The sequence below is a fragment of the Puma concolor genome, chromosome C1 (assembly GCF_028749965.1).
Source record: "Puma concolor isolate L17-30 chromosome C1, mPumCon1.1.hap2, whole genome shotgun sequence".
Classification (NCBI taxonomy): domain Eukaryota; kingdom Metazoa; phylum Chordata; class Mammalia; order Carnivora; family Felidae; genus Puma; species Puma concolor.
Genome location: NC_141674.1, coordinates 20499550 through 20522766, shown reverse-complemented (window position 1 = coordinate 20522766; position 23217 = coordinate 20499550). Strand labels below are relative to the sequence as shown.

The following is a 23217-nucleotide window of genomic DNA, read 5'->3' as shown; positions in this document are numbered from 1 at the left end:
ACACCCCTCCCCCTCACCTACCAAATCTTTTTTTTTTTTTTTTTTTAACGTTTATTTTTTTGGGACAGAGAGAGACAGAGCATGAACGGGGGAGGGGCAGAGAGAGAGGGAGACACAGAATCAGAAACAGGCTCCAGGCTCTGAGCCATCAGCCCAGAGCCCGACGCGGGGCTCGAACTCACGGACCGCGAGATCGTGACCTGGCTGAAGTCGGACGCTTAACCGACTGCGCCACCCAGGCGCCCCCCAAATCTTAACTTCCAAGTTTCCACTGCTGTGAACAGCCCCGGCCTCCTGCTACTTGCTGCCAGTTCCCAGACTGCCCCACCCATCCCCATCCGTCCCCGTCCCTCATCACTGTTGCCCTCCCAGGGGTCAGTACCAGCCCAGCCTCTTCTGGAACCCTCCTCCTCCCTGCCTCCTGGCCTCCATTCAGCTTCTCCAGCTCTGCCTGTGCACACAGCTGTCAGAGGACCCTTTTAGCACCCCACTTTTATCTGTCATTCCTCAGCTTTGGAAGGTGCTGGCAGACAACCAGGGTGACCCTGTGTCCGGTTCACAAATGTGCTCCCAACCGGCCCAGCCTCCCTTAGACACTTTAACTCTTGGGCTGTCCTACTCCTCAGCCTCACTCCCAGACACCCCACTCTGATGTCCTGGTCTCCCACATCCTTAGGGCCCTCCCCAAAGACTCTGCTTCCTGTCCCTTCAACACCCCGGTCTGCTGGCACGCCCTGGTCCCCAGCTGCAGGAGTGGTCTCCCCACTTGCCGCCGCTGTCCCTCCAGGGCTCCTTGCCTCCATGCTGCGCTCTGCACTTAGACTGGGCAACTCTCACGGTGAAGAGGCAGGGGCCTGGAGGCCAGTGGGTCTGGCTTAAACTTCTGGCTCTGCCACATGGTCCCCAGTGGACTTGAGTCAACGACAATCTCTTTAAGCCTCACTCTCTGCCTTTATAAAACAAGGGCAATGACAGCAGCCATCTCAGGGGACCGCTGAAAGGAGTGTCCCTTTACTCCATTCTCCTTTTTGATCATAGTACCCAGACCTTTGGAGAACAGCCCCTCCCCACTTTACCCCTTGTGCTCCAGCCAGGACATCTTGTGGGGTGGCTCTGGAACAAGGCTACTGAGCTTGAACACGGTTCCACTCTTCCTACCTCTGTGCCCTTGAGCAAATCACTTTACCTCTCTGTGCTTATTTCTTCATCTGTAAAATGGGGACCATAGCACTGACCTCATTGGGCTGTGGTGAAGATAAATGATACTTTATTCCAAGGCCTAGAGCACAGTAAGCACTCAATAACTATTGGTGATTTTTATGGCCCCTTTATATCCTGTTTTCCCAAGGCTAATTTAAAGTTCTGCTGGGCTGGAGCAGGCCTTACAACTTTTTTCTGTTTTGCTGTGGTTGTCCTCTGTACAGGAACTCCGCCCCCCCTCTCCCCCCCAACTCTCAGATGGATCCCAACATGCAAAACAGAGTTTTGAAAATGCAATTGCTCTCAAGTGGGGAGGGAGTGGCTCTGTCTTGCCCTGGAGAAACCCCAGCCCTGCAGGGTCAGGGATGAGTTGACAGAGGCCTCCAGGGCCCTGAGGGCCAGCAGCTAGAGCTGCCCTCAAGGTCATCCTCAAGATGAACACAAAGGGCCCTCAGGATTCAGAGACCAAATCCTTGGCCAGTTCAACTAAAATGATAGATGCCATAGAGCAAGTTAGGAAAGACGTCACTAAGGAAGTGGCTTTTAAGCCAAACCTTGGCAAGGAGGGCCGTAACTTCAACAGGAGGAAAGCAAAGCAACAGAAATGCTGCCGTCGTGCTGGAGAGCAGGGTCCTGGAGGTCCCTGAGAAGTGGGGTGCCATGGGGCAGGGCGGTGACCTGATCGCTGGGGGTCAGCATGAGGAACTCGGCGACATGACCGATGGCTAAGGTAGGGGCCGGGGCTGGGGTGATTCCCAAACTGTGTACCCCTGGTTGCCCAGGGCGCTGGTCTGCACAGCCCCACCTGCCAATCAGTACTCATCTGCATTGAGGAGAAAGCCCACGGATGGTGGACACGGGAGGGTGCGGAGCTCCCACAGCCCCGGGCAAGGGCCGGGGGTACTGGAGGGAGGCGGACATGCCTGCCAGCTCTGCATGAGGTAAGCACTGGACGAGGACTCCACCACGGCCCTGCCAACCAGACCGCTCTCCAGGGGGCAGGACAGCAGGGAGAAAGAAGCTGAAGGGGCAAGAGACCACTGAAGGGACAAAACAAGGACAAGACACCTTGGAGTCTGGAGTCAAACTCTTTATTGCCCTGCCCAGGGAGCCCCGCACAAGGAATCCATGGAGCGGGAGTGAGGGGCAGCACGTGCCCTTTCTACAGCTTGAAGACAAGGGGAGCTATGGCAGGTGGGAGGACACGGCTCCCTTCCCGCTCCCTGATGGCACTGGCTGCTCTGACGGCTCCCCACATCCTGGATGCACGGGGTGCCCTCACCGATGCGAGGCCCATACCTGGGGCTGGAGCCCAGTTCTGTTTACATTGCTCTGGGCCACAGGGGGTCGCTCTGGACATGTCAGCATCACGCTACCTGTCCAGGAAGACCGGGGGAGCCCAGGCCCCAAACTGCAGGGGGAGATGGGCTCAAGTGCCGGGAAGCCCAGGGAGAGTAGGAAGCAGGGGCTGCAGGGGCTGGAGGACACCAGGAGACAGGGCACAACCTGCCCCTGGTGCAACTTCTGGCAAACAACTGATTGGGGGCCCATCCAGCCCTACTAGACCATTCTAGAGGCTAGTAGTCAAGGTCCCAGAGCAGCTTAGCTTATGAAGGTTTCTCGGTGTCCTCCACCCACCCTGGGACCAGAGCCCTGGCAGGCAGATGTGCTCCAAATCCAGCTCTGGCCCCTTGTGCTGCCTTGTCCGGTGGTCCAAATGTGCTCCCCTCCCCACCGGGCACTGGGCTGAGGCAGAGGGAGCCCCGCAGGCAGTGGCAGGAGCAACGCTACAGAGGGAAGCTAAGGCTTTTCCAACAGATGAACAAAGAGGGTGCCTCAAGGGCGGGGGTCACAAGCCTGGGAAGGAGGGGACAGGGAGCTTCTTAGTGACCAGTGAGACACAACAAACACCCCCGCCCCATGCTCATCTTCAGCCCTTATTCCATCCCATCCAGCCCAGACCCCTGGGTCAAAACCAGCAAACCCATCCCTGCCTTTTGGGGTGAGAAAGAATCTGGAACCAAAAGGGGTGGCGACTGCCTCCTCAGGAGTGTGGTGGGTTCAGGCCATGAGGCAGCCATCACCGAAGGTTAAAGACGAGGCTGACAGTTAGGATGATGCCCAGGAGGAGGACGAAGGGCAGCCAGGTCTTCACGAAGGCCCCGACACTGACGGAGAGAGGGGAGTCAGGATGGGAAGGGCCCGATGAGTGGGAGCACTTCACAGAGCCCTGTCCGGGGCTGCTCCCGCTAAGGAAGCTCCTGGAACCACGACTTAACCCCCAAATTTGGTCAGGTAAGGGAATGGGGCCAGCCCAGCTCGGCACTGACTACACAGGACCACCAATCACAGTCCTATGCAGGGGCTGTTCCAGGTTCCTGGTGGACATCTGACACCTCACTGGGCAGGCGTGTCTGCCATCTCTGGGCCTCACTGCTCCATCCACAATCACCCCTCTCTAGGGAGGCCTTCAGTCTCAGCGTGGAAGCCAGGCTGCCCTCTGCCCACAGCCCTCAGAACGAGGCCCACTGGGAGGGGAGGGATTGGCAAGAGTTAGCATAATGTTGTGGCTGGAGCTGAGGGATTGGGAGTCAGGGCTCTGCCTCAGTCTCTGTGTGACCACAGTTATGGTCTTCTCAAGGAGCCTCTAAAAGACTTTAGGACTTTAAAAAAAAAAAAAAAAAAAGACCCCTAAGTGTCTCCTTTTTAGAAGCTCTTAATGATGAGTGCAACTACGGGAAAGCTCAGAGAGGTGGCCAGGTGAGCCCAGTTGAGTGCTGCCTCCCAAGTGGGTGAGTCGCTCAACCTCTCTGACCTCCCTTTACCTCGTGAATTGGAAAATTGCCTTTGACCTTACAGGTTGTCAGGCTCTGGCTTCAAAGGTCCTCCCAGGCCACCACTGAGGCCCACCTGCCCAGAACCCTGCCTCTGCTGAGGGATGGGGGGAAGGGATCCTTGGGGCAGTTACCACACCCTCCTTTGAGGGTCTACCTGTTCACCTGACCTGAGCAGGCTCTGTGGACTCACAGCCTCTCCCAGGAGCCAGAATCATGATCTCCATTTTATCAAGGGTGGGGGGGGGGTTACAGCTTAGAGAGGCCAAGGCAGGTGGCTGAGATGTCACGGGTGGGACCCAGGTGGAGGTGAACTTCAGCAGAGTCACTTTCCTCTCCACCAGGAACTCAGCTAGTCGCTCTAGAAATTTCATGGCTCCAACCAGCATCTGCTTTGTCCCTGTTGGCTACAGGACTCCACAATGGCCCTGCTGGGATCCTCGGGAGAGAGCAGCCCCAGGGGTGAGCAGTAGGTGGACAGCTCACCTGACGTACTTCCCATAGAGCAGGCAGAAGAAGCAGAGCGTCACCATATTCCAGTTGGTGCTGTTATTATAGCGCATCAGGTTCAAGGCCAACGCCACATGTGAGTGGCAGTTGTCACAGCAGAGACTGTGCTAGAGACGCAGGAAGGGCTGGGTCAGGCTGGGCTGTGGGGGCCTTGCCACCCTGGCTCCCGCTCTGAGGAGCAGCTCACCTACCATGCGGTGCTTGTACTCCTCAGAGGCGTCGTGCACGGCGGTGTCCCATGCGTTGGGCCCACTAGCGTAGACCTGAGCAGGGTCCAACTTCCAGTACCTGGGAAGAGAGAGGGAGTTCTGGGCACTGGCTCACCTCTGTTACGGTCACTCAGCTTCACAGATGTTCCCTGACGCCTGCTCTGTGCAGGGCCCTGAGCTGGGTGCTGAGGCTGTAGGGGTGAGGCGAGTCCAGGGAGAGCCACACGGTGGACAACTGTAACCCAGTGTGACATGCCCAGTGCCATGTGGATCCTGGGGAAGATACAGACTAGCTGATGTGGGGGGTATGAGAGGCTTCTGGGGTGACATCTGAGTCTAGTTTGAAGGAAGAGGGGTTAGCCACGCACAAAAGAGGAAATGGGCACGCTGGCCAGAGGAAGGAGCTTGAACAGAGGGAGAGGCACAAGACTGTGCGGGGTGCACCAGGAATTAAGTGGCTGGGCACTGCTGGGGGACTCACAGGGAGAAACAGAGCGATGGGACGTTGGAAGGTGAGTTGGGAGATGCAGGTGGGGCCATGTCGTGGGGGATGTGAATGTCACCCTGAGTTTATTCGCAAGCAGCATTCTCCTAGTCCCTCCCTCCCCCAAATGCCCGACGGGGGTGAGGGGGAGAAGAGCCCATGGAGCTGAAAGCTCACAGACCTCAAGCTGAGACCGGCTGTTCCAAGCAAGGGAGTGCCCAGAGGGTCTCAAGTCAGGAAGTGCTGGGAGGGCAGGGTGCCCTCTGGCGGTTGTGTGGGGAATGGCTTGGTGGAGGAGCCTAGAGGCAGGGCATGGACTGGGGCTGCTCGGAGGCTCCTGTCTGGGAAGGGGTACCCTGAAAATTGACCTCGAAAAGCAGCCTTGCAGCAGACATACAGCCCAGAGGTCCCTGGCCAACATTTCCACCTGCCTGAGGAAGTAAGCAGGGGTCAGGGAGCCACTTTCAGGCTGCCTCTGCTGTGTGGGATACCAATTCCTCCCTGGGACCTGACCAAGCGGGGGCAGCCTCAGACCATAGGGACTGTTCTGTGCATACTGACTGAAGCACTGTCACTAGGCCCATAGCTGAGGTGGGCCCCCAAGACAGAGAAAATAAAGGGGTGCCTGGCTGGCTCAGTTGGTGCAGCATGTGACTCTTGATCTTGGGGGTTGTGCGTTTAAGCCCCAAATTAGGTGTAGAGATTACTTAGAAAAGAAAAGAAAAGAAAAGAAAAGAAAAGAAAAGAAAAGAAAAGAAAAAGAAAAAGACAAGACAAAGACCAAAAATCCCAAGCAAAGTATAACAATAGCTCCTAGAGGACCTGACTACTTTTATTTTCTCTAACCAGAATTCCAAACAGTGCCTCCTTACACCTTAAATGGCTTGTTCACTCCTGAGGGGCAGAAGAATCTAGATTTTGGAATGAGACACCTGCGTGTGAGTCTCAGCTCTGTTACTTCCTGTGCAATCTTGACTAGACCTTTGTCTTTCCTCATCCTTCCAGTGGAGCTGAATATGACCTAGCAGAGCTGAGACAAAGTCTCTGAGTGTAGGCGGAGTGTAGGTAAAGGACCCAGCCAGCGACTGGTGCAGGAAGACGCTTGGCACAGGCTGTATGCTCTGGTGGGGCCTGGCCACCCTTCCCCTCGCCCCCTCCTCAGGGGGCTGGCTCCTGCTGTGTCTCAGAAAGCCTGCCCTGCTGCTTCGTGCAGGAGCCTGGCCCTAGGGCTAGTCACACGGGTGCTCTTCACTTACTTGGCAGGCTTCCCAAAGGCCATGTTGTCTTCCTGTTGAGGGAAAAGTGCAGAAGTCAGTGGAGAACGCGCATCTAGCCTGGCAGACAGACCTGGTCAGCGGTGGAAGTGCAGGGACTAGGAGGGGGTATGACAGGCGGGCAGAAGTGGGGCTGGGCTCTGCTCTGGGGCTGCCACAGCAGCTGAGGTGCCAGCAGCAGTTTCTCTGTGAGAAGACAGCACTGCGGCAGGAGTGCACAGAAACCCGAGACTTGGAGGGGCCGCCACAACTGCCCCTCTCTACGGCTCCCAGGCAATTTTCTCACCTTCTCTGGCCCTCATTTGCTCCAAGTTCTCCAGTCAACCTCTGACTGATCACAGGGAGGCAGTCCCCTCGGTGGTAAAAATGACAACACCCTCTGCGCTCCTGACCCAACGGTGGTGGCCCACGCAGTGGCAGCCTGCCTGCATTCAGAGCACGACTAGGGGTTGGGGAGGGGGCCTGAGAGGCTTCCTAGGAGGGACATGTTTCACTCAAGTCCTGGACCTGCCGCATAAGATCTGGGTACGGGAGTTATGCGGGGACAGATGCTGGGTTCAGAATCAGGAAGACCAGCTGACAGAGCTGGTCAAAGATGAATTGCTATAAAAATATACGAGTAAAAGACCTATGTCATGTTAAGATGATCACGACAACTATTAATATAAACATCTTGGTACCACCACATCTCTTCATTCCAGCCCATAACGGAGATGAAGCTGCCACCTGCCAACAGGCAGGATGCTGCCCACTCATCTGGAGGAAGCCCACCGTACCCATCTTGGGCACATCCCCAGGAAACAGACCTAAGAACACAGTGGATTCACTCTACAAGCCCCACCTCCTCTTCTCCGTGGCCATACCCGGGGAACCATGTCAGCCTCCCCTGTGCCCCCACCTTGTGACTCCCACCTTCTGAAGGTCCAGAGATGTGCTTCCTGGATGATCTGACTCTCCACTCTTGCCTCTAACCCCTACCCATGTCTTGGTACCCCAGGGGTGGGCAAAGGACTGGGTCAGTTAGTTAAGAATCCTTCTGGCCACAGTGCCCTCCTGGCCTGTCCTGGAGGCAAGAGAAGGGGGAAAGGGGTCAAACACTGGTGAAGAGCAGAGGGCCAGGGCCAGGACTGTATGGGGCCTGCATTCTCCTGGGCCTCGGGGAGACTGGAAGGCTGCTTCAGACAAGACAGGCCAGCCTTCCGCTTAAGCCTTGGAGCCCACCAGAGGTGGGCAGAGTGGGAACTCACCGAGACGAAGTAGGGGCCTGCAAAGTCCCGAATGACTCCTGTGGATGTGCAGATGCCCATGTGGCCGATGATGGGGAAAAACCACCTGTGAAAAAAGGACAGGGAAGGTACAGGGCTTAGGGGGTTTTCCAGCTAGTCAGACAGACACTGGGGACACTCCATCCGGTGTGAGAATATGTGAAAATAATTTTATATAGTGAGTGCCAATTAGGGTGGCTGGGGGGACTGGGGAAGCAAGAAAAGAGGGGCAAGTACAAATGAACAGCACAATGGAACACCACTGCATGCCACGGAATGGCTGAACCCAAAGGACAATCACGTGGAGTGTGGTGAGGGTGGGGGGTGACCGGAGCTCTTCTCCGTTGCTGGAGGGCGTTTTTACTGCCTTCAAAAACTGGCAATTAGGCTATATGCCTCAGCAATCCCACTTCAAAAAAAATTTTTTTAACATTTATTCCTGTTTTGAGAGACAGAGAGTGACAGAGCATGAGTGGGGGAGGGGCAGAGAGAGAGGGAGACACAATGTGAAACAGGCTCCAGGCTCTGAGCTGTCAGCACAGAGCCCGATGTGGGGCTTGAACTCACGAACCATGAGATCATGACCCGAGCCAAAGTCGGATGCTTAACCAACTGAGCCACCCAGGTGCCCCTCAACAATCCCACTTGAGAGCATACACCCAACAGAAACAAATCCTTATGTCCACCAATGCCATGTGCATGAACATTCATGGCACCTTCATTCAAAATAGCTGGAAACATTTGTCAAAAGTCACTGAACTGCACACTTAGAATGTGTGCAGTTTATTGTATATACATTATACCCCAATAAAATGGATCCCCCCCCCCAGTTTTTATTTAAATTCCAGCTAGTTAACATATAGTGCAATGTTAGTTTCAGGAGTGAGATTCAGTGATTCATCACTTACATACAACATCCAGTGCTCATCACAAGTGCCCTCCTTAGTCCCCATCACCTGTTTAACCAGCCTCTCTCCATACCTCCCCCAATAAAGTTGTTTTTTTTAAGTTTATTTATTTATTCTGAGAGAGACAGAGCTCAAGTGGGGCAGGGGCAGAGACAGAAGGGGACAAAGGGTCTGAAGCAGGCACTCTGCGACAGCAGAGAGCCTGATGAGGGGCTCGAACCCACGAACCGTGAAATCATGACCCAAGCCAAAGTGAGATGCTTAGCCGACTAACCCACCCAGGCACCCCAATAAAGTTGATTACCAAAAAAAAACCTAGAAGTAATCCAATGTCTAACAATACTAAAAGGAGTAAGTAAATTAGAGTATAGTCATAAAATGAAATAGTATGTAACAATGAAAAAAGAACAAACTTTTACACACAACACATATTCTCAAAGACATTAGGCAGTGAAAGAAACCTTACATAAAAGTACATGTATAAGAGGCACCTGAGTGGCTCAGGTAGTTGGGTGTCCAATTCTTGGTTTCGGCTCAGGTCATGATCTAGCAGTTTGTGAGTTTGAGCCCTGTGTCAGGCTCTGCACTGACAGTGTGGAGCCTGTTTGGGATTATCTTTCTGCCCCTCCTCTGCTCACACACACACACACACACACACTCTCTCTCTCTCTCTCTCTCTCTCTCTCTCTAAATAAACTTTAAAAAAAAGTACATGTATAAATCATTGAGCCACGTACTTAAGATTTGTCCCCTTTATGGTGTATATCTCAGTAAAAAAGCTTTAAAAAAAGTGGAGGGCATTTAAACCAATCTGTGTGCAGGTTTGGGGCGGGGATTGGTGGGTAAGGTTTTAGGGAAGGCTGCTCTAAGGAAAATAACAGTAAGAGGAACGATAAAAGATACGGATAAAAGCATGGTATATTCCAGGAACTTTTAAAGTTCAAATTTTTTAAAAACCAAATTTCAGTTGGACCCCAATATGCAAAACATACAGGAACCCCTAAGCTGTCTGTAGTGTGAGAACCATGGTATTCTGGGCTCTACCTAGATGCTGGACCAACTGATCCAGTTTAAGGACTCACAGGGGACAAAACAAAGGACTCGTTACAGGGCCAGTGGCCAAGTGCTGGGTTCAAAGCTGCACCTTGCTAGGGAGGTGGAGGCCGAACCTGGAGGGAAGCGATTATTAGGGGCTGGGGCAGTTAGCAAAGACCTTCACGGAGCATGTCACTTTTAACCATGGCCTGTGAAACGACAGAATGTCAACAGGCAGATGAAAGCAAAACTCCAAAGCAGCAAAGTGCTGCACGTGTCTGGAGAACGTGAGGGGACGAGAGTGGAGGGAAGAAGCGTGGCCAGTTCAGAGGCTATTCTGGAATATTGGCCAGAGATGAGATGCTAACTAGAGTATTGCTGGTAGGGTGGTGAGAAAAATGGGTTCAAAAGGTCCTTAAAAGGCACACTGGGCGGTTTTATGACTGATGAGACAGAGGTCTTCCTAGGTCTGCAGCCCAGGCATCTGAAAGGGTGGTGCGGCCAGAGTGGTCTTTTGAGAACATAATTCAGGTTCCATCATTCCCTTGCTTAACACCCGTTCATGGCTTCCTATGACACTTAACATGCACTTAAGACTCCTTCTGACAGTTTGGCCCTGCCTATCCCTTGAAATAACCTCACTTCTCTTTCTAGCTGCTGTCTGCTTCTGGTTCCTCAAACACACCAAATCCTCCCACCTCAATGCTCTTTTTGCATTTGCCTCCATCTGGAACACTCTTCCCCTAGATCTTCACACAGCTGGCTGCCTCTCATCATTTAGGCCTCAGCTTAACTATCAACTTGGGAGGGCTTCCCTGGCCAGGCCTTCTAGAACAGCCATATACCACCCCAGATCTCATTCCTCTGCTTTAACTTCTTCACAGTATCTGCTGCTACCCGAAATCATCTTGTTTACTTACACGGTTACTGTCTGTCTCTCCCGTGTATAGAAGCTCCAAGAGAGCAGGGATTTTCTTATTTACTATGGTCCCCAGAGCAGTGCCTGGCACGCAGCTGGAGCCATGAATTCATTGACTGATAAATGATGAATAAATCAATGTCCTGCATTTAAGAGTGGAGTCAGGCTCTGACGGCAGAGCTGGGTTGCGTCTTTGTTTTGGGCAAGTTACTCATTCCCAACTTTGTCAGTGAGGGGTGGAGAGTAATAATTACCTCAACGTGGGGCAATTGTTGTGAGGATTAAGTAGGCTATGTTTGCAAAGTGCTTGACACACTTCTTTGCATTTGGTAGTTGCTCAATGTTGTTACCATGAGGTGTTTATGATAAACACTTGCTATCTAATTGGCCAGACTGGCATAGAGTAAGTTGCTGAACAGCCACAGTGGCCACAGGATGGACACTGAGAATTACAGGAAAGTAGCTCCTCTGGCTTCTCAGACCCTGATCTCACCCGCCTAATTCTTTCGGCCAATTCCTTTCATCTGGTTTGACCAGTACCCCACATACCACAGCTGTGTCACAAATCAGAGTAGAGGCTGGAGACAACAACTCTCCAAGTAGTTGTCTGTCTGGAAGCTCCATGAAGGCAAGCTCCAAGGTGGCTTTATGGACTACTGTCTACTTAGACCTAGTACATAATAGACCCTCAATACTATTCATGGAAGGAAGGAAGGAAGGAAGGAAGGAAGGAAGGAAGGAAGGAAGGAAGAAAGGGAGGGAGGGAGGGAGGGAGGGAAGGATGAATCAGGTATTGACCCTAGAGAGTTCTACCTGGTAAGGTAGACTGTCTCAGTGGAAAAAGCCCCATACTAGCTTCTAAGCCTTTATTTCCTCATCTATAAAACGGGGATGACAGTATCTATTTTCATTAGGTTGATGTAAGGACTGAACAAGATAATGAATATAAAATGTTTAGAATAGAGCCGAGAACAGAGTTCGTATCCAATCTTAGCTGCTTTTATTAGTAGCAGCATCTATCATCTGGCTTTTCATGCAGAATTATCAACATCTCTGAGGGGGTGGACAAATCTTTGGATTCAGTTGCCTCCTTTCTGATCCCCCTTCCAAAGACACATGACGGTTCCTTGTGCCACATCTATTCCTAGCTCTGCACTCTAGGTCAGCAATCATCACAATGCACTACAATGGTTAGGTCATCTCTCTCTCCCCCTCCTGCTGGAGGTTTGACAGGGAAACTATGGCTTATTTATCTTATGAACGCATGCATATAGATGTGAATAAAAAGGGGGTGTGAGCTGCTTCTAGCCGAGATGACTGGGGATCAATGTGCCTCGACCTTATGTTGCTATCAGTTCTCTGAAGAGCAGAGGACTCTATGAATGTGTTTCTGAGAACCGAGAAAAGCCAAAGAGATCTTAAGAAAACAAGATGGGTTTCAGGGGACGCCTGGGTGGCTCAGTTGGTTGAGCATTCGACTTTGGCTCGGGTCATGATCTCGCAGTTCATGGGTTCAAGCCCCACATCAGGCTCCGTGCTGACAGCTCAGGCTGGAACCTGCTTCAGATTCTGTCTCCCTCTCTCTCTGCCCCTTCCCCTGCTTGCACTCTGTCTCTCTCTCAAAAATAAACACCAAAAAAAAAAAAAAAAAAAATTAAAAAACAACAAACAAACAAAACCAAGACAGGTTTTTAGCAAAACCAATATATTCCCTATCTCTTCCAGTTATTCTCATGTTGCCATTTTATTTTCTTCATAGCACTATTATCAGAAGTTCTCTTATTAGCTTATTGTTTACTGTGTATCTCCTTCCACCATGATTTAAACTCTATGACAGCAAGCACCATATCTGCTTTGTCTCTTCAAATCTTTATCACTCAGAACTACTCTAGGCACAAAGGGGTCACTGAGCAAATGTGTTACAAGCACACTCAATGAATAAATGAACACTCTTTCTTAAAATTTTTATTTTTAAAGGATTCAGACTTGGATGCTTTAAACAAATGCATAAGCAGTTGAAAACACAAAGCAAGTGAAGCATTTTAACGTGATACAGAAATTAAAGTCATTTTTGGATCAGCAACATATAAAGCCAAAAAACCATCCCTTCTCCACACCACCACTTGGCTCTTTATGATGGAGGGAACAAATTTCTCTCATCAGGTGAGGGGAAGTAGTCAAAAGAGAGCATGTTGTGGAGTCAGAAGATTGAGTTTGGGATGCCCTTGCTTACTGGCATGTGAACCTGATCCAGACCTTTAATGGTGCAGAGGAAGCCCAGCTTCTTCATCAGAGAAATTCCCACCTTAGAAAGTGACTGTGAAATTCAGAGAAACTGTGAGGTTTTGTGTGGTTTTCATCAGTTGTCAAGGCTGAAATAGGACAGCAAGCCAGCTCCCCCCCAACCCAGAAGCTCCCCACTAAAACAGGCGGCAGAACTACAGGAGCACCTGCTCTCTCTCCTGACAAAAAACGAGGCCACAGAAGGAACACTGCTTTGAGAGGCAGACACTCTGGGACCTAAACTCGCCTTAGAACCGAAATGGTATGTGATCTCCAGGCTCATCATCTTTGAGACAAAGGGTTGGACTCCCAGATCTCTGGGGGCCTTTTCAATGTTGACATCCCAAGAAGCGGTGTGGTCACAGCCACACTCCCACTCTCGCCCCGGGACTCCGTCTTCTTGCGTACAGGAAGTGATCAGCAAGCATTTGCTCAATGAATGAACAAAGCAGTGAATGAATGGAGATGTGTCCTCAGACCAGGTAAGGGGCCCCTCTTCTGCACGCCCACAGGTCCTGAGCTTCCCAGCCACGGAACCTTTCCCGCCAGTCTACAATTGCCTCTCTCCCTGACTAGACCAGGTGTAACGAGGGTGAGGAGCGTGTCCCATTCGTCAGCAGAAACTGGCTCCGCGCAGGGGGCGAGGAGTGCGGGCCGGACCCTAGAGAAGGGCTTGCAGGGCGTCGGAACCGGAGGCTGGCCTGGGGCCGCCCGACACTCCGCGTCCCCGGGTGGCCGCCGGGGGGAGACTCACGTGAGCACCGGGATTGGCGTCCACACCACGCAGTAGGGGAAGCGGCTCCGGTCCACGTCCATGGCGCTGCTGCCCGAGCCGCTGAACTGCTTCTTGTCCGTCTCGGCCGCCGTCGGCACCTCCACTTCCGCCATCCCGGGCGGGGGTGGCGGCGGCGGCAACAGGAGCGGCGAACTCCCTTCCGCTTCCGCCATGCTGCGCGCGCCCCGCTCCGGCAGGCCCCTGCTCCGGCGCTGCTCGCCCCGTGGCGTCACTTCCGGCAGGTGAGGTCCGCTGGCTTCGCCTTCCCCCGGGGAATTGGAACCGTATCCCTCCGGGCCGGGCCCGCCTGACTCCCGGTCTCGGCGCCCGTCAGCCCGGAGTGTTTGCGCCTACACTGCACTGCTGCGGAAGGGATGCCCTCAGGCAGCGCGGAGTCTAGCGCGAGAGACTGAACAAGGAATTCATAATTCAGTACGCTGAGGCCTCCCAGGAGGTGTGATATAGTCACTATTTATTGAACACTTCCTAGGTGCCAAGCACTTGACATACAATGTTTTGCTTTTAATCCCCATAAACTGGTCAAACATGCGAATTTGGGTTATTTCCCTCAGGTTACAACTGAGAAACTGAGGCTCATGAGGTGAGGTGAGTGGCCACGACTCAAACTCAAGTCTATCTCCCATGTCCTTTTCATTGTGGTCTCTGACGAGGTAGTGGTAGGGTAGAGGAAGGACAGACTAAAACGCTGTGCGTGGTGTGTGTATAAGCAGGGGAGACTTGCCGGGAGATATTTGAGCTGTCTTGAGGTTTGCCAGGTGGCACGGGGGTGGGGGTGCAGGGATGCGTGCAGCCGTGCAAAGAAAGAAAAAGGCTTTGCAGAGCGCAGTGTGCAGGAATGTGAATATCACCTTGGCTGAAACAAATCACAAACCTTAGATTTGATCCGATCCCTTCATTGTGCAAATGGAAAACTGAGGCTTAGGGAAGTTAACCAATTGTCTGAGATCACACACCAATATAAAGAAGATAGGCTTAAATCATGGATACATTGGGCTTTTAAAAGATGCCAAGATAGCCAAAGAAAATGGAATCTGCTGGGATGGGAAGGGGAAATGTAGGGTCAAGAAGAAAGGCAGCAGCTAAAAATCATGCTAGAGGGAAGTAGGGACAAAATCAGAAAAGTGGGAGCTATGCCTTTTTGGGAATGTATTTTTCTTCCATTGAATTACCCCCCCCCCCCCCCATGCTGATCTATAAAAAGCCTGCTATCCTTCCTGTTTCTAACAGCTAATATTTTAATACATTTTGGGGGTTATGTCTCATGGAACTCTAAGGTCCTGATTTCAATGAGCTAATATAGTTTCTAGTACAGATGTCCACTAGATGTTTATTGATTTAATGATTGAATGGGTGTTTTATAAAGGCCTTACAGGGGCGCCTGGGTGGCTCAGTCGGTTAAATATCAGACTTGGTTTCCCCTCAGGTCATGATCTCACGATTTGTGATATTGAGCCTCCTGGAGCCTGCTTGGGATCCCCTTTCCCTCTGTCTGCCCCTCCCTCACTTGCACTTTTTAAATAAATAAACACACACATTTAAAAAATAAATTAACAGAAAAAGGCCTTACAGAGATCACAGCTGATGATGATTCTAACCTAGTAAAAACATTTTGAGTGGGTTTGTGCTTCTCCCATGATCCACGTGTAGTGTGTGATCCTTGAAGAACAGCAACCAGCATCTAGCACAGGGTTTGGAATAGATTCAGTGTGCAGTATATGTTTGTTGAATGAGTAAGTTACACTACTTCCTGATTCAGTCATTATAGCTAATCTCTTCTGGATTACAAGCTCCGAGGAAGGTCTTTGCCTTATACATTCCTCCGTCAGTGATGGTGGGTGCCCTTTAATCATTTATTGTACATATGGAGGAATAAACAATCAAAGAAGTCTTTCTTAGGGTCTGCCACAAATTTGATAGCACTAACACAAGTACCACATTTACGCTGACAACCTTCAGTGGCTTCTCATTGCACTTAGGCTAAAACACAAATCTCTTACCGTGGCTTACAAGGCCCCGCGTCATGCCCTTTGTCTTACTTGTTCACTTACACTGCAGCCACCCTGGCCTTTTTTTCAGTTCCTCTCATGTGCCACACGCTTTCATGCCCCCAAGGACTTGGCACACATTCGTCTGCTGAATGTTCCTCACCTCCTTAAACTGGCTAACTTCTATTTATCCTTCAAGTCTCAGATTAAATGTGGCTTTCTTGGAGAGTCCTTCCCTAAATCAGAAAGTCCCTGTTAATCTCCCTTGGAATACCCTGTTCTTTTCCTTTATAGTACATTTGTAGCTATGTATTGCTGAATTCCCCCACTAGGCTGGAAAGTCTTTGAGGGCAGAGACTATATTTGTCTTGTTTACTTCTGTAAACCTAGTGCCTAGGAGTGTCTAGCACATAGCATTTGCAAAAAATGAATGAATGGCACACACAAGCTTGGTATCATAGGCTGGCTACAGACAGTCCCAGGGCAGGAGCCTAGCTTATCACCTGCTACTTTTTGGTGTCCCAAGCTTCTTAAAGAGGACCATGGAGGCTGCTGGGCATGTAGTTAGGAGTAGTGTCTGATCAGAGGTCCTTAGCTCCTTAGCCTAGGCAGCTACAGAAGCAGAGTCATGAAGAGGGCCAGGTACCTGGAGGAAGAAGCCAGCTCCTATGACTCCTTTGGGATGTCTCTCCCAGGTTTCTCCCCCAACCCCTCAGCCTGTCCACAGGCCCCCTCTCACATGCACACATCACTTGGGTGTTCTCACCCAATAAAAAAGCCTCCCTGGCCTGTGACTTGCCTCCCTTGCTGCTGCCACCTCTATCACCCACAGACAGATGGGAAATCTCCATCAAAGACCAACACTTCCTTCCAGGCTCAGAGGATCACAGCAGGGTCCTGGAAGAAGCTCCTCTAACAGACAGCTCAGGAAAGGATTGACAGGGCTCACAGCTGCCCCTCCCCTCAACACACACACCGACCTAAAATAGGAATGACCATCTGGATCCACTTACAGGGCTGGCTGGGGGAGGGAAGGATAGTAGAGCTGGAACTGCCAAGCTGGGAAATCTTCGAGGGCAAGATGCTGCTTGAAGAGTGAACTCAGGGCACATTCTCTCCGTGGGAGTCACCCACCCCCTCAATTGGCCCCATTTATGAGTCCCCAGGGCTCACATACCACCTCCCTCAGGCGACCTCACTCCTCATCCTGGCATTCAAGGCCCCCATGGTCTGGCTCTAAACCCCAACCTGCTTTTCAAGCCTCATTGCCGTCTCCCTTGGGACTTGCTTGGAGTTAACCTCACTGGGCTGCCCTTCAGAGAATGAGCCCAGCACGTCATCCCTCATGGCATGGCTCACACTGTTCTTTCGGTGGAATGCCCTTCCCCTCCTCTCCTACACTACTTTCAAGGTTTCTGGCAAATGTTCCCTCTTTGCTCCCAGAGCACGAGAGCTGTGTTTTCTACCTATTGAATATTCATGTGTACTTGCATTAGCATTAGCTGTTTACATGTCTGTCTCCCCAGAGAGACTGTGAACTCCTTGAGAAGGGTTCTGACTGGATTTATTGGTCCTTGTAGCCCAAGCACAGCACCCAGCAGATAGGAAGTGCTCGTGAAATGTCACCATTGCTATCCGTTGACCATAGATGGTCTCCTTAAGGGCTCTGTGGAAGAATCACCTCAATCAATAATCCAGAGGAGCAGGGCCAAGCCAGGGGCAATCACTTCTGCAGGCTGGAGTTTCTGCTGGGCATGAGGCACTGTGCCTGGCATGTGGAAGGGCAGAGTCCTCTTCCTCAGTCTTCCTGCTTCTGCTCCATTCACTACCTTCTTTGGCTCCTAGAGACAGGGATCCTCCCCATTAAACCCTAAACTGTCTTCCAGGATGGCTCCAAACCATTCCATGGTGGGGAGGGGACACCCCCCCCCCCCCCGCCACCTACTCTTCAGACATTAGAGTTTACAAAACGACTTCCTTCTCTGTTCCATTTTATAGACGGGCAAACTTGCCCAAGATTATAGAAAGCACAGCCAGGACCAGAATCTAAGCCTCTTACTTCCAGATGGCAGTAAAGCACGATGGTTAAACATGAACTCTGGTCAGCCAGCAAGCCCCGTGTTTCAACTTAAGCTCTGACAGTGGTTATCATACCTTAGGGAAGTAACTCAGTCTGTCGGCATCATTTCCTCATCTCTAAAATGGGAAATGATAATTCACATCTTATAGAGTTCTTGCAAGGTTTATTTGATAGGCTATACCTAAACCATACTGGTCCCAAACAAACACTCAATGTTAGCTATTATAGCAGTGAAAACCACACACTACCATTGTAGAATCCTTACTCACTTAAAAAGCACTTTGATGCACCTAACCTCACTATGATTTGGGGCCTTCTTACAATGTGGTAAAGTAACCAGAGCAGGTAACAAGATACTCATTTTACTGATGAGGAAAATGAGCCCAGGGAGGTTCAGGAACTTTTCTGAGATCTAAGCATGTATTAGACTGAGTTGGGGTTTTGACCTTGATCCTGGTCACCTCTGCTGGTGACCCCTCTGAGGTCTACTGACGAGTGATGAGGCTGAAGCCGGCCTGAGATTCTGTAAATCACCACAAAATTGGTGAAAACTACAACCTCATTAGGACCAAGCTATTATATATATATATATATATATATATATAATATATATATATATATACATACATACATACATGTATATATGTGTGCATATATACACATATATGTGTGTGTGTATATACACATATATGTGTGTGTGTATATATATATATATACACACATATATATATATACATATATATATATAATGAGCTGGGAGCAGGAGAACAAGACTGAACAATAGAATGCCCCCATGCCTGCCCTCTGTCCATCAGGATGCTTTTCTCCCCACACGACCCCTGCCAGACGGAGCACTCGATGGCAGGATGTACAGGGGAGGACTCATGATTCCCAGTGGAATCTAATGTTCAGGGACCATGCACACTTCACATTTCTATTCCATATCTTTCAGATAATGTAGAGGTTCCAGTAGGGCAGGGACTAGTCTGTTGTGTGCCCTTTCATTAAACCAGTGCTAGGCACGTGTAGGAACTCAAAAAGTATCACAGCATTTAAATAAGAAAATGATTTTTAAGGACTTGGACCATGAATCAGAGATTAGGGATCCAGTCCTGGTTTTGCTTCTAACTCACTGGGGTCCTTGGGGAGCCCATTCTTTTCCAGCCCCTCTTTAGAACTGATTGTCTCTCTTTAGAAAATGTGGAGATTAGGGCTAGATCAGTGGTCCTCAGTTCTGGCCATGCTTAGAATGAATCTAGGATGCTTAAAAATAATGGATGGAGGGGCACCTGGGTGGGTCAGCTGGTTAAGCCTCTGACTCTTGGTTTCGGCTCAGGTCATGATTTCGCAGTTCGTGGGTTTGAGCCCCATATCAGGTTCTGTGCTGACAGTGTAGAGCCTGCTTGGGATCTCTCTCTGCCCCTCCTCTGCTTGCTCTGTCTCTCTCAAAATAAATAAACTTAAAAAAATGGATAGATATCTCAGATCAATTAAAACGATCTCTGGGGTGGGACCTTGGTAGTTTTTAAAGGATCCTGGGTGATTCTGATGGTATAGCCAGAGCTGAGAACCTCTGAGCTAGATGCCTTTTAAGTTCTGCAGCCATATTTTAGCACATGCTGAAGCAAAGAGATGGGCAGCAGGCCTCTAGGGCCATGTCTGCCCCCACAAACACAGGAGGTCCACTTCTAATGTGTTTTGCTATACATTCACCGGGCGGGCTTATCTGACCCCAGCCTCTCTTATCAGCAGGGCTGGTGACAGCTCTGGGTGAGTCACACATGTAGAAAATGGAGCACCATGCAATCTTTCTTACTCTCTCTCTAGTTTTGTCTTTTCCAGAATGTCATATAGTTGGAATCATACAGTGTGGCTTTCAGACTGGCTTTTTTCATTATGCAATATACATTTAAATTTCCTCCATGTCTTTGTGGCTTGATAGCGCATTTCTTTTTATCACTGAATAATATGTTGTGTGGCTATACCACAATTTATCGATTCACCTTTTGCAGGACTTCCTGGTTGCTTCAGTTTGGGGCAATTATGAATAAAGCTGCTACAAACATTTGTGCACAGGTTTTTGCATGGACGTTCAGTTTTCAACTCATTTGGATAAATAGGAGAGCGACTGATGAATCCTATGGTAAGACTATTTATTGAGCTTTGTAAGAAACTGCCCGCTGTCCTCTCAAGTGGCTGTGCCATTTTGCATCCTCACCAGCAGTGGGCATTCCTGTTGCTCCACATCCTTGTCAACATTTTTGGTATCTCATTTTTGACTTAATTTGCAATTCCTTAATGACATAATGCAATCATCTTTTCATATGCTCACTAGTCACCTGTAAATCCTCTTTGGTGAAGTATCTGTTCAGATTTTTTGCCCATTTTTAAAATTGGGTTGTTTTCATACTGTTGAGTTTTAAGAGTTCTTTGTATATTTGGGGGTACAAATCCTTTATCTGACATGTTTTGCAAACAATTTCAGTCCTTGGCTTGTCTTTTTCATTCTCGTAATGATGATTTCACAGAGCAGAAGTTTTTAATGAAATCTAATTTATCAGTTCTTTCACAGATTATGCTTTTGATGTTGTATCTGAAAACTCATCACCAAACCCAAGGTCACTCAGATTTTTCTCGTTTATCTTCTAGAAGTTTTATTGTTTGGTGTTTTACATTTGGGTTTATGATCCATTTTGAGTTAACATTTGTGAACAATGTACAGTGTTTAAATCCAGCACCATTTATTGAAAAGACTATCCTTTCTCCGTTGGATGGACTTTGCTCCTTTGTCAAAGATCAGTCGATTGTATTTATATGGATTTACTTCTGGGTCCTCTCCTCGTTCCATTGATCTATTTGTTCCTTTGCCAGTACCACACTGTCTTGATTATCGTAGCTTTATGAGTCTTGAGTTGGGTAATGCCAGTCCTCCTTTGTTCTTCTTTGACTTCGTTGGCTATTCTGGGTCTTTTGCCTCTGTATATCAACTTTAGAACCAATTTGTCGATATTCTCAAAATAACTTACTGGGATTTTGATTGGGATTTCACTGACGCTATAGATCAAGTTGGGAAGAAATGACATCATAATATTGAGTCTTCCTATACATGAGCATAACGTATCTCTTCATTTATTTTGATTTTCCTTGATTTCTTAAATCAGAGTTTTGTAGTTTTCCTCATATAGATCTGTACATATTTTGTCAGAGTTATTCCTAAGGTTTTTTTGTTTTGTTTTTGGTGCTGAATAGCTGGAGCACAGGGGATTTCTAGGGCAGTGAAGAAGCTATTCTGTATGACAGTGTAATGGTAGATACATGACGTTATGCATTTGTCAAAACCCACAGAACTATACAAAGACTGAACCTTACGGACTTCAGTTAATAATGGTATAACAATATTGGCTCATTAATTATAATAATGTACCACGGTAATGCAATAAATTAATAGCAGGGGAAACTGAGCCAGGGAGGGGGGGTATATGGGACTCTTTGTATTATTTGCTCAGTTGAATGTAAGCCTAAAACTGCTCTAAAAAACAAAGTCTATTAAAAAAAGAAAAAGAAAAAGGGAGTACCAACTCCAAATGAAAGGGAACTCCTGGTGAAATCTTCCAGTGACTCCTCCTTGCTTACAGGATCAAGTACACAGCCTCTCACCAAGCACAGGGAGTTCTCTACAGTTGGACTGCCCCTTCAGCCCATGAGCCAGCCTACCCTCTACAGTGCAGCTGAACTGAATCACTCAGGCTCCACGAGGGAATCTGGGACTTTACACTAGTGCCTTGGCCTGGAACACTGTCTCTCCTTTGCCTGGTCTGCAAGTGTCTTGAAGAAGCTTCTAGAAGACTTCAGTTTGGACACAAAGAAATAGTACCAGTCCAAAGCACCTGCTTCATAACACAGCCTATTGTGCTTCTGTTCCTGGTGGGATCTCCTTCCAGTCTCCTGCACTAAACCGAGCATGCCCTGCTGCCTCTCCCTCCAACCCCCCACCCCATTCTTTCCAAATGTACAAACAGAAGAATCACAAAATTCCAGCAGTGAAGCTATTGCTCCCACAATATTAAACCACAGTCCTGAAACTTCACCAACACACCTTAGGGTGCCGTAACAAGTTCATAGGGGGCACAGTAGGAGATTTTAAAATTTGAGAGATACTCAACATCAGTTGCTACTGAGAGATCTACGAGCTCAAGGTAGTTCATTGTTTCATCATTAAGTTGTGGCACATTCCTTTGATTATGTCATCTTTGAGAAGCTGGGTTTTTAGTGGTTGCTGTGATAAAAAGCAACTGAAAGTCAATGTGGAATAGGAAATGAGGGTGGTAGTGTCTAATCTGATGGGAAAGTTTGACAAGTTTTATAGTGCCCAACAAGCACACAGATCCCATTAGTTATTGTATTTAAAAATGAAATAGTTTTGGGGCGCCTGGGTGGCTCAGTCGGTTAAGCGTCCGACTTCAGCTCAGGTCACGATCTCACGGTCCGTGAGTTCGAGCCCCGCGTCGGGCTCTGGGCTGATGGCTCAGAGCCTGGAGCCTGCTTCCAATTCTGTGTCTCCTTCTCTCTCTGCCCCTCCCCCGTTCATGCTCTGTCTCTCTCTGTCTCAAAAATAAAAAATAAAAACGTTTAAAAAAATTAAAAAAAAAATGAAATAGTTTTTTCTAGTTTATATGTACTATTTTTTAAAATGATGACTGACTTGGTAGGACATAAATTCTTATAATGTGATTTCGGTTTAATTACTTGATAAATTGAACTGTTAGGTATTTCTTTTGGTTTAGAGACTCCATGGGAAAATTACTGAGCCACTAATGCTGGGGTGAGTGCTGTGAACTGAGAAAGTTTGGGAATCTGGTCTAAGAAATCCTCTAATCCAGAGCACATCAAAAAATTGTAGGGTATAGGGCGCCAGGGGTGGCTCAGTTGGTTGAGCATCTGACTATTGGTCCTTGGCTCAGCTCATGATCTCACAGTTTGTGGATTTGAGCCCCAAGCTCTGCACTGACAGCCCCAAGCCTGCTTGGGATTCTGTCTCTCCCTCTCTGTTCCTTCCCGGCTTAGTGCGTACTTGCTCTCTCTTTCCAAAGTAAATAAACTTAAAAAACACACAAAACTGTAGGTTGTTAGGGGTACCTGGCTGGCTCAGTTGATGGAGCATGCGACTCTTAATCTCAGGGTTGTGGGTTTGAACCCACATTGGGTATAGAGATTACTTAAAAATAAAATCTTAAAAAAAAACAAAAACAAAAAAACTGTAGGTTGTGAAACCATTTAGTGGGTTATGGCCAGCATTTCCTCCCCTTAATAAAATAGAAAAGTAAATATGAATGATAAATAGAACATATTGCATGTAGCAAGGGTAATGAGCATTATTGTATAAAACTTATGTTCACTATATACATACAAATAAGCATGGGTATCTTGGGTCACAA

At 49.0% G+C, this 23217-nt stretch overlaps 1 protein-coding gene and 1 long non-coding RNA gene across 3 annotated transcripts; one reads left to right on the top strand and one right to left on the bottom strand.

Moving 5' to 3' along the window:
- Positions 1–2275: 2275 nt before the first annotated feature.
- On the bottom strand, positions 2276–13913 carry TMEM222 (transmembrane protein 222). Of its 2 annotated transcripts, XR_015254565.1 has the most exons (7): positions 13676–13913; positions 7759–7843; positions 6494–6525; positions 4736–4832; positions 4521–4651; positions 3195–3368; positions 2276–3057 (listed from the first exon to the last, which is right to left on the bottom strand). XR_015254565.1 is itself a non-coding variant. In XM_086716148.1 (6 exons), the coding sequence occupies exons 1-6, from the start codon at positions 13867–13869 to the stop codon at positions 3281–3283; spliced, it is 627 nt and encodes a 208-aa protein (XP_086572274.1). In that variant the 5' UTR covers positions 13870–13913; the 3' UTR covers positions 2276–3280. The 2 variants fall into 2 exon arrangements, 1 of the variants encoding a protein (XP_086572274.1); XM_086716148.1 differs by having other exon boundaries at positions 2276–3368.
- Positions 13073–22435, top strand: LOC147577867 (uncharacterized). Its single transcript, XR_015254566.1, has 2 exons — positions 13073–13403; positions 21418–22435. It is a non-coding gene; the product is annotated as an uncharacterized LOC147577867 (long non-coding RNA).
- The last annotated feature ends 782 nt before the right edge of the window (positions 22436–23217 follow it).

Coding starts and splice junctions, on each gene's coding strand:
- TMEM222 (XM_086716148.1), bottom strand. CDS start 13,869: ATGGCGGAAGCGGAAGGGAGTTCGCCGCTCCTGTTGCCGCCGCCGCCA. Junction 4,652..4,735: donor AGGAGTACAAGCACCGCATG/GTAGGTGAGCTG, acceptor CTGCGTCTCTAG/CACAGTCTCTGCTGTGACAA. Junction 3,369..4,520: donor CTCTATGGGAAGTACGTCAG/GTGAGCTGTCCA, acceptor TCTCTCCGTCAG/TGTCGGGGCCTTCGTGAAGA.